General features: G+C 46.2%; 1 protein-coding gene across 1 annotated transcript in view; it reads right to left on the bottom strand.

Moving 5' to 3' along the window:
* The window catches only part of LOC143934223 (transmembrane protein 26-like), a 74073-nt gene extending 57171 nt beyond the window's left edge, over positions 1-16902 (bottom strand). Inside the window, exons 1-2 of the mRNA XM_077457653.1 lie at positions 16800-16902; positions 3065-3272 (exon numbers count right to left, since the gene is read on the bottom strand). Of these exons, the coding sequence (XP_077313779.1) occupies positions 3065-3261 (197 nt within the window). The 5' untranslated portion in view covers positions 3262-3272; positions 16800-16902. The remainder of the gene's footprint in view (positions 1-3064; positions 3273-16799) is intronic.
* Positions 16903-17220: the final 318 nt, after the last annotated feature.

Genomic DNA, 17220 nt, shown 5'->3' with positions numbered 1-17220 from the left:
CGTACCTAGTGGAGGAGCCTGTCATGATGAGGAAGGCCTTTCTTTTTCTGTTTGACGCCTCTAAACGTGTGTGCAATACAAGGCTTTAGGCATGTTTTTTAACCACTTGTCACCAAATCACATACCTAGTATGTCATTAGGATTCAAGGAGCAGCTAATTAGCAGCGCTCAATTGCTATTGCAAGCAGCAAGAGAGGACATCCTTCCCCTCCCGCTGCCTTCCGTGGCTTGCTCAGGCTCTCTCGTCCCACCAGAAGACTCGAGTGACCAGCCAGCAAGTCCACCGGCTGGCCGGACAGCCAAACAAGTCCGTGATCGGCTTTGTTTGGCTGTTCATTATAGTTTACCCAATGTCAACAACTGCAGATCTCCCCGTGAACAGTGCCTGTCACATGGCTATTGATGTCACAAAGCAACAATGTATAAAAAAGTAAGTATTCCTGTCCCCCCGTGCTAGAATGCAAAGGCGAAAATGCGTGGTAGTCCCACACACATGCAAACAGTGATCTTCCCACATGTGAGTTATCTCCATGAACGTCAGATCACAGGCAGTAATTCTAGCACAAGACCTTTTCTGTAAATACCAAGTGGTAACCTCTAAAGGTTTTTAAAGCTGTAACTATGTATAGTAGTGGGCGCAGTTTTAAAGCAGGACATGTTTGGTATATATTTGCTCGTTATAACGTAATTTTTTTTATATTTTACAAAAAACAGTGTATTTTTTCCCAAAAATTGTTTTTGGAAAATATTGTGTGACATAGAAAATTGCAAAACCCACCAATTTATTCTCTAGGGCCTCTGCTTTAAAAATATATATAATGTTTTGGGGTTCTAAGTAATTTTGTAGCAAAAAAAACCCTGATTGTTATTGTTACATGTAAACAAAAAGTGCCAGAAATAGCAGGTCTTCAAGGCAGTTTTTCTGCTGCAAGGAGGTCCGGCGTTCAGAGAACAAAAGCGAACAACGCCTAACAACATGACGCCTAATGGAAACGATTTGTCTTGTTACTAATATATATAAAGGTGGTTTCTAGCTGCCAATTATGCAAAATCTGAATCTTCACTAATGACTGAGCATGAGGCAGATCAGGGCAAACTGAGCGCTGCGCATAGCTTAATCTTTTAAACATGGATGATGACCACTTTTTAAAAAGAGACATCAAAGTCTAGCTCATGTTTTACCTTCACCGACTAATAAATGAGGCTTGGAGTAATAGGATAACCAGGCATGTATGTAATAAAGCAAGCTCTGCAGTTTACTAATGAGAGATGATTAAAAGGATTTTTTTTTTTTAATGCAGATATTGCTATTACAGGTCATTAGTACAGTGTGTGATACAGTGCTTAGATAATGGATGCATCCATTGCCCTGGCTTACCGAACTACATGTTCTGCATTTTTTAAAAGATAAAACTTTTTTTCAATTTTTTAAATTGACACCAAACGGCATTCTTATTTTCCAAATATAATGTATACACATTTGCTACTGTAATTTAGTTTTTATGAAACTGTAAATCTGTTTTACTGCCTCCTTGTAATGTCCTCCATGATCGCTTGGACCTCTCCTTTTCCTCTTTATTTCCATTTGTTTGGAATGAGCAGTGCATGTTAGTTGAAGTCATGTGCACTACTCTATGTACACTACAAATCCAATAGTCCAAAGTCCTTCTCAGGAGTGAGCAAGAGAGAGTGACTACGTTTTTATGTACAGTGGGACCATGGACAAATACTAATAGGAAGTCAGATAAGAAAAAGGGAATAACTTTTTTGGGTTGAATTATGTCATACATACCTGCTCTGTACAGAGCAGCCCCGATCCTCCTCTTCTCTAGTCCCCAGTGGTGTTCCTGGCCCCTCCATGCTGCCAAGTGCCCCCAGAGCATACAGTTTGCTATGAGGGCACCTGAACAAGCTCACTCCCTAGCCGCTGTTCTGCACTTCCATTCACACACAGTGCCATGGCTTGGCCCCCCCTCTCTCTTTTCATTGCCTCAGTGGTTGCAAATGGCAGCCAATGGCTGCCCCTGCAGTCTTAGCCAATGAGAAAGGAGAGTGCCTGGAGAGCCGAGGCTCCTGTGCACATAGCTGAATTGAGATGGGACTCAGGTATATTTTAGGTGGGGCTGGGGGGGGATGCTGCACACATAAGGTTTTTTACCTTCATGTATAAAATGCATGAAGGTAAAACACTTTGAGCCTTTAGAGACACTTTAAGAATATGCTTATACTAGATTTTTGTTTGAACCAGAGTTTTGTGTCATTTTAACATTGCACAGAATGGAGAAGGGGGCCCTCCATTATGCATTACCCAGTTCAGATTTCTTCAATGTCTGCATTTTTTCAACATCTCCTGTCATTTTAAGGTTTATGGTTCCTAGGAAGAGGGGACACCAACTCTTCCAACTCTGACGAGTGTCAAGTAGTCCAGAGGCGTTAGGAAGTCTTAAAAAAACAATAGAAAGTTGGGTACTTCTAGATATAAGGAAAGAATGTGACATTTTATCCTTCCTCCTAAGATATGGTATTCAGGCCTGGGCAACCAAATGCTGCAGCCTGAGGGATCTTTTAGACAGGTGTCAGTATTAAACCCCCTCTGAAAAAAAGCATTATGGGGTGTATTTCTTTCTAGGGGGCAATAAAGCAGCAGCTGCTAGGTGTTCAGGAGGTGATCATGTTAAATTCCCAAGGGGGTTCATTATGTGAACGAAGCTGCGAGCCAAGCCCTCTGCCTGCCCATGTGAAAGAGCCCTAACACAGCACATGGAAAGATTAGAAAATTAATAAAACCTGATTGGGCAAAGTGACATATTTTCTTTAGCCCAACAGGAAGTGCTTGTACTTTACCATGCTAGTGCAACGTCTGAGCCTTTTCATATTATTTGTGAATGGAATGTAAAGCTCTGCTAAACAAGCCATCTTGTAGTTTTGGTTTTCTTGACCTCTAAACTTTAAAATATTGTTAACGTCATGACCTGGTACTGTTTTTACCTTTATCCTTTTCTTTTCAGTCATTTACACATTTGGTAACTAAAGATACATCCATGGATCTGACAATAATAATTACCATTTCCATTCTCCTTTTCTGGTTACAGTTAGAGTGAACACCATTTCCATGTACAGCAATAGAAGACCAATCACCAGCGTCCAGTAGAGAGAGTTTTGTTTTACTAATACCACTTGCCATACCAAAAGAAAACCGTGTATCGTGAAAAAGACACGACTTAAAATGGCCAACAGAATATTCCAGTATGAGACAGCCATTTTGGTATTTTCTAAATGGAAACAAAGAGAGAAATTAAACATTTGTTTTATATGTTTCTTGTTTATTATTTAAGAGCTTTTGCACATAGGCACCTGAGCCCCTCAACATAATTCCAAGTGTTTTCCCCCACTTGGAAAGACCAAGTGAAAAATGCAGCCGCTCATAGACAAGTATAGTGTACTGGCGTATGCAAAAAGCATGAATATTTACATTTCTTTACATACAAATAAGCTAAACTCATTTTTAGGAAAATACTACTGTATACACAGAGTACAGTCATTCACAGCTATTCATGTCTATAGGAGGCTGTACTCAGAACCTGGGCTGCCCAGGAGGTGGGGGAGATGCCAAGATTTATGTTGAATAGGCCCAGATGCCCGTGTGCCAGAGCCCTAAAAAGAGTAAATGTTTCATATTCATTTTGTCACTTTATTTAATATTTATATATTAGTTTTATTATTATATTGAAGGCCCCTTGAACCTCCTTTAGGTAACGGGAGCCTTGATTGCTGGAAGCATGGGCGTGAACCTAAAGGGAAGTTAAAGTGGAGTTCCACCCATTTAAAAGTCAGCAGCTACAAAAAGTGTAGCTGCTGACTTTTAATAAACAGACACTCACCTGTCCCATGGTCCAGTGATGTGGGCATACAAAGCCTCGCACCTCTCCCACTCCTCTCCATGGCGCCCGCATTGTAACTGTGGGTGCTCGGCTGTGGTTTTACAGCCGGGTGCGCACTGCGCGAGCCACTCTGCTTGCTGTGAATGGGCAGACAATCTTCTGGGACCTGTGATGTGTCCCAGAAGATTTCAGGGAGGGAGGGGGAGGAGGTGAACTTCCTTCCAAGAGGAAGTGGGAGCGGGGTGCCTGTCAAAACTGGGTACCCACTCCCCTCCCCCCAAAAAAATGACATGACAAATGGCATGTCAGGGGGTCACCAGTACATAAAGCGTAAGTTCCATTTTTGGGTGGAATTCCTCTTTCAGTAGTTCCCTTAGGATTGGCTACAAAGACCTAAGCTGACTGGGTGGAGCATGAACCCTAGGAAAATGCTACACTGGGGCACATCCAACTGCTCTGAGGAGCTTCAGCAAGAGTTGCCAAACCCCCCTGCTGTTGTGAAGTTTTGTCACAGCTTTATTGGCAGTTTTGACCTTGCCAGCAATTGATGTTGCTTTATGGGCTATGCCCTCAAGGTAAATTCTGGGGTCAGTCTAATGCCTGTCTGGCACTGATGGTAAGGACAGGCCTCTTAGACTGCGAGTTTATGGGTGCTCATAGTATTTAAGGTGTAGAACCCGGAGGCGTCGCTTAACATCCTGGAACTTGGATCTCTGCCGTTGCACTTCACTGGAAAAGTCCGGGAATACTGCCACATGGGTATTGGTATGGGGAATATTACCCCTCTCTCTAGTCAGGCGTAGGATCTTGTCACGGTCCCTGAAGTTAAGGAATTTCGCAATCAGAGTACGCGGTGGGGCCCCCTGGGGAGGGGGACGGGCCGGAATTCGATGAGCTCTCTCCACTGCGAACATCACCGAAAATGCCTCTCTGCCGAAGGTGGAGGTCAGGAGATTTTCGAGGAAGCCCGCTGGATCGTTACCTTCAGCTGTCTCAGGGAGGCCGATAAAGCGGAGATTACATCTTCGGAGACGATTTTCCATGTCGTCTTGTTTTGCGCTAAGCTGTTGCAGCTGACGGCGTACCTCATCAGTAGTGTGTTGTAGGGGGTGTATGATGTCTTCAGCTCTACTGATGCGGGTCTCTGTCTCCGCCACGCGATCCCGAAGGGTAGAGAGGTCTTGCCGGATGAGGGACACATCAATTTTGACCTCCTCAATTTTGGAGGTGAGCGTGCTCTGACATAGGGCTATAGCGTCCAAAACTTGATTAGTGGCCGACGTAGAGTGGTCTGAGTCAGGGGGAGCACCAGCGCCATCCTTGGCCCGGTGTTCCTCTTCATGGTGGCGGTACCTGGCAAGTTTGTCAGCGGCCTCGTTGGACTTTTTAGGTGGGGACATGGTCCAGTATAGCCCGGGGTGTTCCAAAATAGCCGCTATGTATTAGGCCAGCCGTTCACCCTCCCCTCTCGTGACAGTCACAAAAAGCCGCAGGCAAGGCTAGTAGACGGGGGCTGAGGGCCCGCAGGAATCAGCGGCTGCAGCAGGGGAGAAACGGGCACAGGGCGAGCAGGAGGCCACAAAGTACATAGCAAAGGGGCTGCAGAGGGTGTAGCAAAATGGCCACTGTTCCAGGGCCCGGGCCGGTCCCACAGGCCACCCAACCAGCTGCTGCAGGGTAGAGGGGCACTTCCTGGGTGGCAAGGGGCGAATTGGCAGCTACAGGCAGGGGGTTACAGCAGTATAGAGTGGGAATGAGGTCTATAGGGGCCACCGCGGGTGGAGCAAGATGGCCGCCGGCCGGGAATCAGGCCGGCGCCGCCGACAATCCCACCGGCCGCTATCGGCAGAGCGGCACTACACCCGCGGCCGAGGGCAGTCCGGTAGCCGGGGGTATGTTGCAGCGATTCCGGGGTGGATCGGAGGACAGAAAAGGCCCAAGAAAGCTGCCGCCGGGTGAAGCAAGATGGCCGCCGGACCGGCGACTAGGCCGAAGCCGCGGTCTTTCCTACAGGCAGTCCCCAGGCATGCAGAGCTTACCGGCGCGGGTCCGTGCGGCATTCAAAACGGACAGACGGCTTCAGGGCTAGAGCGAGGGGTGAGGCAGGGTCATCCAGATGTTATGTGGAGGAAGGATGGTGCAGGATAGTAGAATCAGGAGTGTGGACGAGCGGAGCTCACACCGCAGACGTCCTACTCCATTGCACCTCAGGCCACGCCCCTGGATGCTCATAGTATAACTGTGACTGGCATTACTTTTGGAAAATTCAATAAAGCTGTGGCCTTCCCCAATTTCCAACTTAATCAGCTTCCGTGTCTTTTTTTGGGGGGGGCAAGGTATTGGTTTATTCACTGGTCAGAAATGAGCCTATGCTTCTCAGCAGTCATGGCGACCTATCTACCTTAAGAGATATTTCTAACACAGCACAACCTGTAAATAAATGGGTTTTCATTTTCTTGATAAAGTCAAATCAGTGCGGCAGTTTACCATCATTTTTCCTATCTTGCTTATTTATGACTTTAGACCTGGTTTCTTTTTTTCTGAGGCAAGACTGCTAGGAAAATCAATTAAGATCCATTAAAATGTTTTGCAAACCTTTCACAACATACAATTAGGATGCTATCACCTAATCAGTATGAATACAAACATATTTCACCGCTAAACAGACTTGTATGTCAAAACACAGTTGGGCATTGTTTTTAACCATTTTATGACTGGAGGTCATTAATGCCTAGATGCTTATCCCAAATTTAGCAGCGTCAGCAAACATTGGTTACCTTGACAATAACGCTATTACTAAGTTGGATACCTAAATAATTTATATATATATTTTTGGGATAACATATAAAGCTTTTATTTAGTACACTTTTTTTTATAAAAAACTTGGCTGTTTTTTTAATTATAGACAAAAATGTGTAAAAAGAATTTAAGTATCAATGCATTTATATTATTTATTTTGTATTTTTAGTACTGTAATTATATCTGACACCTACTGTATTAAATAGTTTAACACTTCCATTTTTCGGCTGTATTGCCATCTGAAGATTAAATACTTTTTTTTGTCAATGAAGCCTCCAGCTTGTATGTGGTCATAGATGGCCATAGCTGCATAGTGTGGTTGATTTACTTAGAGTAGAACTTCAGTTAGAAAATTAAGTCCTGATAGATTACTTCAAGCTGGTCCCTATTACAGGTATTGCTACAGTATGTAAAATATAAAAAATAAGGCCGGTCATAGGCGGTTAAAATCTGCTGAACCGGTCGAGATTCGAACAGTGTATGGGCTGGCTGAATGTACCAAGTTGATCAATCAATCAACTTGGGTACAACCAGCCTGCCATATTTACTTGCGATTATCACTAGCAGCTGCTTTAGACACTAGCAATAAACACTGTCTTCTCTCAATGGGGATGTGGTTGCGAGAAAGAAATTTGCACCGTCTATTTGGCCTGCTTAAAGCGGGGTTCCACCCTAAAGTGGAACTTCCGCTGATCGGAACCCTCCCCCCCTCCGGTGTAACAATTGGCACCTTTCAGGGAGGAGGGGGGTGCAGATACCTGTCAAAGACAGGTATTTACACCCACTTCCGGGCATAGACTCCCGTGGGAGTCTACGTCATTTCCTGTCCTGCCGCGCTGTCTGCTGAGACACACACGGGTCTCAGAGACAGCGCGGACAATTCCTATTGCGATGCGTGACTCGCGCATGCGCAGTAGGGAACCGGGAAGTGAAGCCGATTCGCTTCACTTCCTGATTCCCTCACCTAGAATGGTGGCGGCAGCAGCCGAAAGCCGAGCGATCGATCGGCCTCGGCTGCCGGCATCGCTGGAACCCGGGACAGGTGAGTGTCCATTTATTAAAAGTCAGCAGCTGTAGTATTTATAGCTGCTGGCTTTTAATATTTTTTTGTAGGTGGAATCCCTCTTTAAGTGCCTATACCATTTAAATTCCAGTAATAAACTATCTCACCTTGCTCTGCACAGCTCTAGTTGATCTTTATTCTCAGCACTGTGCCACTAGAGGCCAATGTGCGGAAAGCCTAAAGATTTACTGCTGTTCAGGGGCTCTGGTCTTCAAAAAAAATGACAGCCTCCAACAAGAAGAAATAAAAGTGCAATGCAGGAGGCAATTTACAGCACACACAACTTTTGGAGCATAATTCTTAATGTGGAATGTATGTTCTTTGCGAAAGAACATAAGTTGTTATGGGTAAGGTTCCACTTTAAGGTAAATAGACTGGGGGGATTTTCCCCAGAACTTAGTGAATAAGGTCATGCTTTTCTAATATGCATCATCCAATCATGTGCAAGAAAAAAATATTTTTTTTGGGTGTTCTTTACACCACATTCACTAAGCTCTGAAGCAAATTCTCTTGCAAAGTGAACAACCTATTTGTCTTTACTAAATCAACCCAAAAGTGCCAGCTGGTGCCCACCAAAGGAAGGATATTTATTATCCTTGTCGCAATGCCCTGGGAATGGTTATATACTGATTGTGTACAGGAAGGGAATACAAGTAAAGTATATCTATAAGTAAACATGTAAAAGAGATTTGTTTGGTGTAAGTAGTTCATTCCATGTGTGCTTATGTTTTAAAAACCTTGTTTCTGGGTATAGTTTGTATTTATAAATGCACATGAAAACAGCCATTTTTGTTCATTACATATGCAGGCTCTGCTTCCTGCTTTGGAGTGCTGCCTAATGCCGCGCACACATGATCAGACTATCCGCTAGACTTAGTCTGGCGGACAAACCGCTAGAAAGTTCGCCGGACTTTCCGAACGAGCGGACCTGCCCACACACGACCGGACTTTTCCGGCGAACTAGGCGAACGGACTTGCCCACACACGGAGGAAAGTCCGTTCATTTTGAACAGGGCTCCAGGTAGCCGGGACTAGCGAAGGAAGTCAATGTCACGATTGACACGTCACTGGCCCCGTCACCTGGTATGGACTTAAAGGGGAAGCCCTACGCCGAAAAAAATGCGTGAGAGTCCCCCCCAAGGTCCATATAAGACCCTTATCAGAGCACGCAGGAAAGGGGGTGGGGATGAGCGAGCGCCCCCCCCCCTTCTGAGCCATACCAGGCCGCGTGCCCTCCACATGGGGAGTGCTTTGGGAAAGGGGGGCCGTGAGGCCCCCCACCCCAAAGCACCTTGTCCTCATGTTGATGAGGACAAGGTCCTCTTCCTGACAACCCTGGCCGTTGGTTGTCAGGGTCTGCGGGCGGGGGGCTTATCGGAATCCGGGAGCTCCCTTTAATAATGGGGTCCCCAGATACCGGCCCGCCACCCTATGGGAATGAGTATGGGGTACAATGTACCCCTACCCATTCACCTGGTGAAAAAAATGTAAATAAAACACAACACACAAGGGTTAAAAATAATTTATTTCACAGCTCCGGGGGTCTTCTTCTGTCTTGGGGGGTCTTCTCGCCGGACTCCTCCACTATCTTCTGCTCTTTTGCTAGCTCTTTTACTAGTGGAGGAGCCCGGCTTTCCTCTTCGTCGCCGCCCGGGGTCTTCTTCCGACTTCGGGGGTCTTGTCCCCCTCTCCGGTTCTTCGGTTCAAGGTATACATTTTGGCCACAATTTATACAGCTACATATCTTTGGTAAAATAACCCAAATTAGTGGATATTATTTGGTCTTTGTGAAAGTTAGAGAGTCTACAAGCTGTGGTGCGAATCGCATAAAATTGATCACATCTGATGTACTGGTGGCCGATCTCATTTCTTGTGACCCGAACAAGTCAGGAAAGTACAAATACTCCCCAAATGACCCCTTTTTGGAAAGTAGACATTCCAAGGTATTTAGTAAGAGGCATGGTGAGCTTTTTGATGCTGTCATTTTTTTCCCACAATTCTTTGCAAAATTAAGATTTTTAATTTTTTTTATTTTTTTCCACAAAATTGTCATTGTAATAGGTTATTTCTCTCACATGTCACGTGTATACCACAAATGACACCCCCAAAAAAAGTCTGCTACTCCTCCTGAGTATTACAATACCACATGTGTGGAACTTTTTCACAGCCTGGCCACATAGAGAGGCCCAACATGTAGGGAGCGCCATCACGTGTTCTAGGAGCATAAATTACACATTTAACTTGTTGACTACTTATTACACTTTTGAAGGCCCTGGAGCACCAGGACAATGAAACGTGACACTGATGACAGATGGCACTGATACGTGGCAATGATGACACTTATACGTGGCACTGATGACACGTGGCACTGATGACAGATGGCACTAATAGGTGGCACTGATGACAGATGGCACTAATACGTGGCACTGATGACAGATGGCACTAATACGTGGCACTGATGACATGTGGCACTAATACGTGGCGCCAATGACAGATGGCACTAATACGTGGCACCGATGACGCGTGACACTGATGACAGATGGCACTGATAAGTGGCATTGATGACACGTGACACTGACAACAGATGGCACGTGACACTGACAGGTGGCACTGATGACAGATGGCACTTATACGTGGCACTGATGACAGATGGCACTGGGGATAAATGGCACTGACAACAGGTGGCACTGGGGAAAGAGAGCACTAAGGCCGCGTACACACGGGCGGACTGTTCGCTCAACTTTGTCCGCTGAACAGTGTTTCAGCCGACAGTCCGCTCGTGTGTGGGGCTTCAGCGGACAGTTTCAGCGGACAGTTTGACGAACAAAGTTTTTCGGAAATTCCGAAAAACTGTCCGCTGAAACTTGGTTTGAGCGGACAGTCCGCCCGTGTGTAGGCCACTTTCGAAATGAGCAAACTGTTCCCGCTTGGAGGAAAGTCTGCTCATTTCGAGCGCGTCTCCAGGTAGGCGGGGCCCGCGAAGGAGACGTCGCGGGCCCCGCCGCCTGGTATGGACTTAAAAGGGAACCCCAACGCCGAAAAAAATCGGCGTGGGGGTCCCCCCAAAGTCCACAACAGACCCTTGTCCGAGCACGCTACCCGGCCGGCCAGGAAAGGGGGGCGAGCGAGCGCGCCCCCCCTCCCGAGCCGTACCAGGCCGCGTGCACTCAACATGGGGGGTGCCTTGGGGAAGGGGGGGCCGCGTGGCCCCCCCACCCCAAAGCACCTTGTCCCCATGTTGATGAGGACAAGGGCCTCTTCCCGACAACCCTGGCCGTTGGTTGTCGGGGTCTGCGGGCGGGGGGCTTATCGGAATCCAGGAGCCCCCTTTAATAAGGGGGCCCCCGGATACCGGCCCCCCACCCTATGTGGATGAGTATGGGGTACAATGTACCCCTACCCATTCACCTGTAAAATAAAAGTACCCAAAAAAAAAACACAACACACGAGATAAAATATTTTATTGCACAGCTCCGGGGGTCTTCCGTCTTCAGGGGTCTTCTCGCCGGACTCCTCTGCTATCTTCTTGTAGCTCTTTTGCTAGCGGAGGAGTCCGGCTTTCTTCCTCCTGCCGCCGGCCTCTTCTCCCGACTTCGGGGGTCTTGTCCCCCTCTTCGGTTCTTCTGCCGGGCCACCGCGCCTTCTTATAGCTCTTTTACAGGCGGTGGCCCGGTCTTCTGTCGCCGCCGACCTTCCGTTCTTCTGCCGGGCCACCGCGCCTTCTTATAGCTCTTTTAGAGGCGGTGGCCCGGTCTTCTGTCGCCGCTGTCGCCTTCCGGTCGCCTTCCGTTCTTCTTCTTGTTCTTCTTCTTCTTCTTCTCCAGGAGATGTTGACACGTCGCTCTCTCCGGCCGGAATGCCAGAGCCGCGCTGTGCGGCCACTTATATAGTGACAATGGGGCGGTGTCACATGGTATATGTCACATGGGTTGGTCAGATGGTGACCCCGCCCCCTTATGATGTCATAGTCCCCATGTGACATCAACCCATGTGACCAACCCATGTGACATATACCATGTGACACCGCCCCATTGTCACTATATAAGTGGCCGCACAGCGCGGCTCTGGCATTCCGGCCGGAGAGAGCGACGTGTCAACATCTCCTGGAGAAGAAGAAGAAGAAGAACAAGAAGAAGAACGGAAGGCGACCGGAAGGCGACAGCGGTGACAGAAGACCGGGCCACCGCCTCTAAAAGAGCTATAAGAAGGTGCGGTGGCCCGGCAGAAGAACGGAAGGCGGCGGCGACAGAAGACCGGGCCACCGCCTGTAAAAGAGCTATAAGAAGGCGCGGTGGCCCGGCAGAAGAACCGAAGAGGGGGACAAGACCCCCGAAGTCGGGAGAAGAGGCCGGCGGCGGGGAGGAAGAAAGCCGGACTCCTCCGCTAGCAAAAGAGCTACAAGAAGATAGCGGAGGAGTCCGGCGAGAAGACCCCCGAAGACGGAAGACCCCCGGAGCTGTGCAATAAAATATTTTATCTCGTGTGTTGTGTTTTTTTTTGGGGTACTTTTATTTTACAGGTGAATGGGTAGGGGTACATTGTACCCCATACTCATTCACATAGGGTGGGGGGCCGGTATCCGGGGGCCCCCTTATTAAAGGGGGCTCCCGGATTCCGATAAGCCCCCCCGCCCGCAGACCCCGACAACCAACGGCCAGGGTTGTCGGGAAGAGGCCCTTGTCCTCATCAACATGGGGACAAGGTGCTTTGGGGTGGGGGGGCCGCGCGGCCCCCCCTTCCCCAAGGCACCCCCCATGTTGAGTGCACGCGGCCTGGTACGGCTCGGGAGGGGAGCGCGCTCGCTCGCCCCCCTTTCCTGGCCGGCCGGGTAGCGTGCTCGGACAAGGGTCTGTTGTGGACTTTGGGGGGACCCCACGCCGATTTTTTTTCGGCGTTGGGGTTCCTCTTTAAGTACATTCCAGGCGGCGGAGCCCGCGACGTCTCCGTCGCGGGCCCCGCCTACCTGCACACGCGCTCGAAATGAGCGGACTGTTGCCTCGTGTGTGGGCGAGTCCGTTCATTTCAAAAGTTGCGCGGACTTAGTACGACGAACAAAGTTTGCCGTATTTGTCCGCTCAAAAAGTGCCGTGTGTGGGCGTGTTCGTTCATTCAAAAGTTTGAGCGGACTGCTTGACGAACTTAGTTTCGGCAGACAGTCCCCGCGTGTGTACGCGGCCTAACAGGTGGCACTGGGGGCAGGTAGCATTGGGGTGGATGGCACTGGGGTGGATGGCACTGGGGCAGGATGGCACTGGGGCAGGATAGCACTGGGGCAGGATAGCACTGGGGCAGGATGGCACTGGGGGAGGATGGCACTTTTTTTAACTTTTTTTTTTTTTTAACACTTACGGCCGCTGCAGCCGTACATCTCTCCCCTCTCACACGCTGTCTGTGTGAGGAGGGAGAGCGGCGCTAAGAGATGATCTCATATGTTTACATATGAGATCATCTCACATTGGACACGCGATCGCGCTGTAAACGGCCGCTGTGATTGGCTGTTTACAGCGATCTGTGTTTGCCTGTCTCTGGGGGACGCGGCGGCGGTGCGCATTGTGGAAGTAAACAGGACGTCCAGGGACGGCCTCCAGGACGAAAGCGCCTGCTCTACGGCCGTCATTCGGCTATAGGGCGGGCGCGAGGTGGTTAAATACAACAACAAAATATGGACAAAAATATTGAAGCTTACAAAAATGTCATATAAAAAAATGACTTTAATTACTCTAATGCCCCATACACACGGACATTCCGACGACAAAATCCGTTGGATTTGTTTCGATGGGTTTTGGCCCAAAATTGTCTTGCATACACACCGTCGCACAAAGTTGTCGGAAAAGCAGATCGTTCAGAATGCAGTGACGTACAACGTGTACGAAGGGACTATAAAGAGGGCAGTAGCCAATAGCTTTTGTCTCGTAATTTATTCTGAGCATGCATGGCACTTTGTCCGTCGGAATTGTCTACACACGATCGGAATTTAAACGATCAGATTTTGTTGTCGGAAAATTTTAGATTCTGCTCTCAAACTTTGTGTGCCGGAAATTCAGACGGAAAAAGTCTGATGGAGACACACGCAATCAGATTTTCTGACAACACGATCCAATCGCACATTTTCCATCAGAAAGTCTGACCGTGTGTATGGGGCATAACAGTGATATAGGTCTGTGCAGGCACCTAACTTTCTGATCACTACATATAACCTTTTTTTCCAACTTACAGTCAGCTCGGGAAATTTAATTTCTAATGGTAACCTGGTACTTTCCAGATTCCTTTTCTGGAAGATCAGTCTCAGGGGAGAATCGGTCAACTGGGGAGGATTTTGGCAAAAGGTGGCTATTCTTTTTCCCCAAAAACAATTGATCACACCAGCAATGGTAATGTCTGCTTAGTGCACAAACATGCATGTTTAGCTGATACAAGCATGCAGGCTTATACATCAATAGCAAGCATAGTTTGGCAGAAGGCTATCTCATATCTGTGGATGTCCTTATCCTGTTCAATTATAGCTAGTGAATTAAAATACTTGGATTAGCCACATCAGTAGCCAAAATTGGCCTAAATCCCTTAGAACAAATTAGCAATCTAACTGACATTTATAAATTCAGAACCGTGAGGATGCTGTATTTGTTGTTAACTGCAGCGCATAGAACTAATTATCATTCATAATTTGCTTCTATTGCAGCACAACTATTTCAAGTGTACCCCATTGGCAGTGGAATTTAAATTAATGAATTAGCATCTCTGCTTCATACTTTACAGGAGTTTGCTGAAAGTACATAATAGCTGTAATTATTTCTTGGATAAGGATGTTCACATAAGATAGTTATTCTTTTCTCCTGCTGATTGTGCTTTACAATAGTGTTTATTCTGTTTCCAAGCATAATTATTACTGCATATTTTAAATGCACAATTCGGTAATAATGCAGACTTCATATAATACCACAAATTAAAGGGATGTATAATTACAACTGCCGACATTTTGGGGTACTTTCCAGGGACATTACTGCAAAAAAAAAAAGTATATTAATAAACTCTAAATCCCACTGGAGGTTAAGCCTATCTATTGCAGTTTAATGTTATCCTGTTAATTACTAGCAAAATTGTGCCTTTTTGGGCACAGAAGGAGAGTGACTGAAGAGAGCTGTCATTACAGAGGCTGCATGTTAGGAGACTTTCAAGTCAACAAAGGAGTATCAACTTGAACACTAACTTTAAGGGCTCATTTACACTAGTACTGCCCTCTGAAAAGCAATCTGCGATGGGTCACTTTTCAGAGGACATTTGACAGGCAGGGAGGAGGCATTACATCACCTCCTCACTGCCTGTTTTAACCCCTAGAAGCCCACACTGCAACTACATGTATTAACTTGAAAACGTCAATCTCAGTTCAGGCATGAAAAGTGTATCTCCTTCCATAGCTGCCTTTTCATTTTAGGCAGTGTGGTTTGGTGGGGGAGGAGTGGGCAGTAAAAACACAGCTTAACGACCCGTTTTTACCATTTCCCAACCACAACTGTAAACTAAACCTAAAATTATGTACATTTCCTGCCCACTCAGTATTTAATCAGATAGCTTCAGTGGCCTCTAGCTATGCTCTGATTAAGTAGAAGAGAGGATGATTTATTAAAGCAGACCTGTTGGAGTCAAATAAAAAGAAAATACTAACAGAGGGTGCCCTGTGATAGGGCAAATTTGGGAATCAGAAGCCACTGAAGAGTGGCAATGGAGTTACACTTCACATAATGTGTCAATTAAACTGTAAAGTTACACTTTATTGTATCAATAAACAAACATATATGTAAATAAGATTTTGAGCAAGTATAAAGTTTGGCTGTTAAGTATCAATGCACTTTTACTAAGAACTGGAATTTTTTCTATCTTTAGGTGTTGTTGATGCTAACAGGTGAATGAGGCAAAATAACACCAGCTCTCAGTAAGAACACATTGATACATAAGTACATACAAACTTTTGCACATTTTTAATGATTTAAAATGAATTTACATGTAAATCTAAATCTATTGTTCAGTATGTATGGCATTATGCCTCACTGTATACAGTTTTCTGAAGCAATTTTTAAAATTATTCTTTTGCCATGTTTCACGTTGGTAACAGCACTTCTTATTGTAAGTGGACAACATTAAAGGGTTAGTCCACCTTTTCATAAAAAAATGAAAAGGTGAACTAAACCTCTATACATTCCCTACCTCCCAGTCCCCACTGTACTTACCTCCATGGGTGATGAGCTGTCAGTGCCCGCGCAGCCAGTGTAACGGTCCAGGGACCGTTTAAATCCTTACTTTTCTTCCCCTTTTTCTGTAAGGCTTCCAGGACGGGTCAGAGCAATTCTGATGGGTCAACATTGGCATGTGACTGCTTTGACCAATCAGAATTGCTCTGATCTTTCCTGAATGCCCTACAGAAAGAAGGGGAAGAAGAGCAGGGATTTCAAATCCCCTGACTGTTGCTCTGGCTGCGTGGGGAGTGACAGATCATCACTCACAAAGGTAAGTACAGCGGGGACCAGGGGTGAGCGCTACCTCCCTTTTCATTATTTCTGAAAAGATAAACTTACACTTTAAGCCACTGTCTTGAAATTAGCATCAGTGTTGCTTGTCTGTCTAATAGGTCTATTATATACACATCCTAACAACCAACTGAAGGACCTCGCATGGAGGGCTGACAGCTCTACTGCTAGTGGCTTAGCTTTGTCAGCATGCAACAAGAAGTGCTCTTACTGGCAGGATCTCCATAAACTTTACAACAGATTCACAAATACGATTTGCTTCAAAAAACTGTATGCAGCGAGGCATGACGTTAAACATTGTCTACTCCGCATTTTGGATTTGGAAACCTGTTAAGAAAAAACATGGACCCCACAACAAAAACCAGTCTCTAGGAGTGATAGGAATTACAGTAGAAGTTTGCCGCTTGCAATAGCTATCAACTGTGATTGGAAGAAAATAGATCATTATGTCGTTTTTTTTCAGTTGTTATGCAAAACAGACTACAAAAATAAAAGTCTGTAAGTAAACATAACCTGCATATGCCCTGTACTTACCTTTAGCCCCTCAGAGACGTTAGGTATTCTCTGTCTCAAATGGATCTGAAGTAATACAAGCCTCTAGGATCTGGGCATATCACTTACTACAGCTATAGTCTGGTTTTAAGAAGCCTATTACAGAAAGGTTCCTCCCATAAAAACACATCTAATACAGAGATTAGGAGGCCAAGAGGTTTGTGTGATCAAGGCATCTCTGTACTTATCTTGGTTTAAAGAACTCCATTTCAAAATCAGCCTGACATTAGAGAAATACTGTATATAGGTGGTAATTGTTGACCTCTCTTTCTGAAAATGCTAGTTGCTTGCTGTATTGTGCTCCTTTGGCTTCAGTACATTCTGAATCACTGACTCAAAAGACTTACAGAGATAAGAATAATGTTATTTCTCTGATTTTCATTAGCTACATGCTTGTTCTGGG

The sequence above is a fragment of the Lithobates pipiens genome, unplaced genomic scaffold (assembly GCF_037356315.1).
Source record: "Lithobates pipiens isolate NorthernLeopardFrog02 unplaced genomic scaffold, aLitPip1_a1.2 Scaffold_27, whole genome shotgun sequence".
Lineage (NCBI taxonomy): Eukaryota > Metazoa > Chordata > Amphibia > Anura > Ranidae > Lithobates > Lithobates pipiens.
The sequence above is the reverse complement of the archived record's forward strand: the minus strand, read 5'-3'. Positions and strand labels throughout refer to the sequence as shown.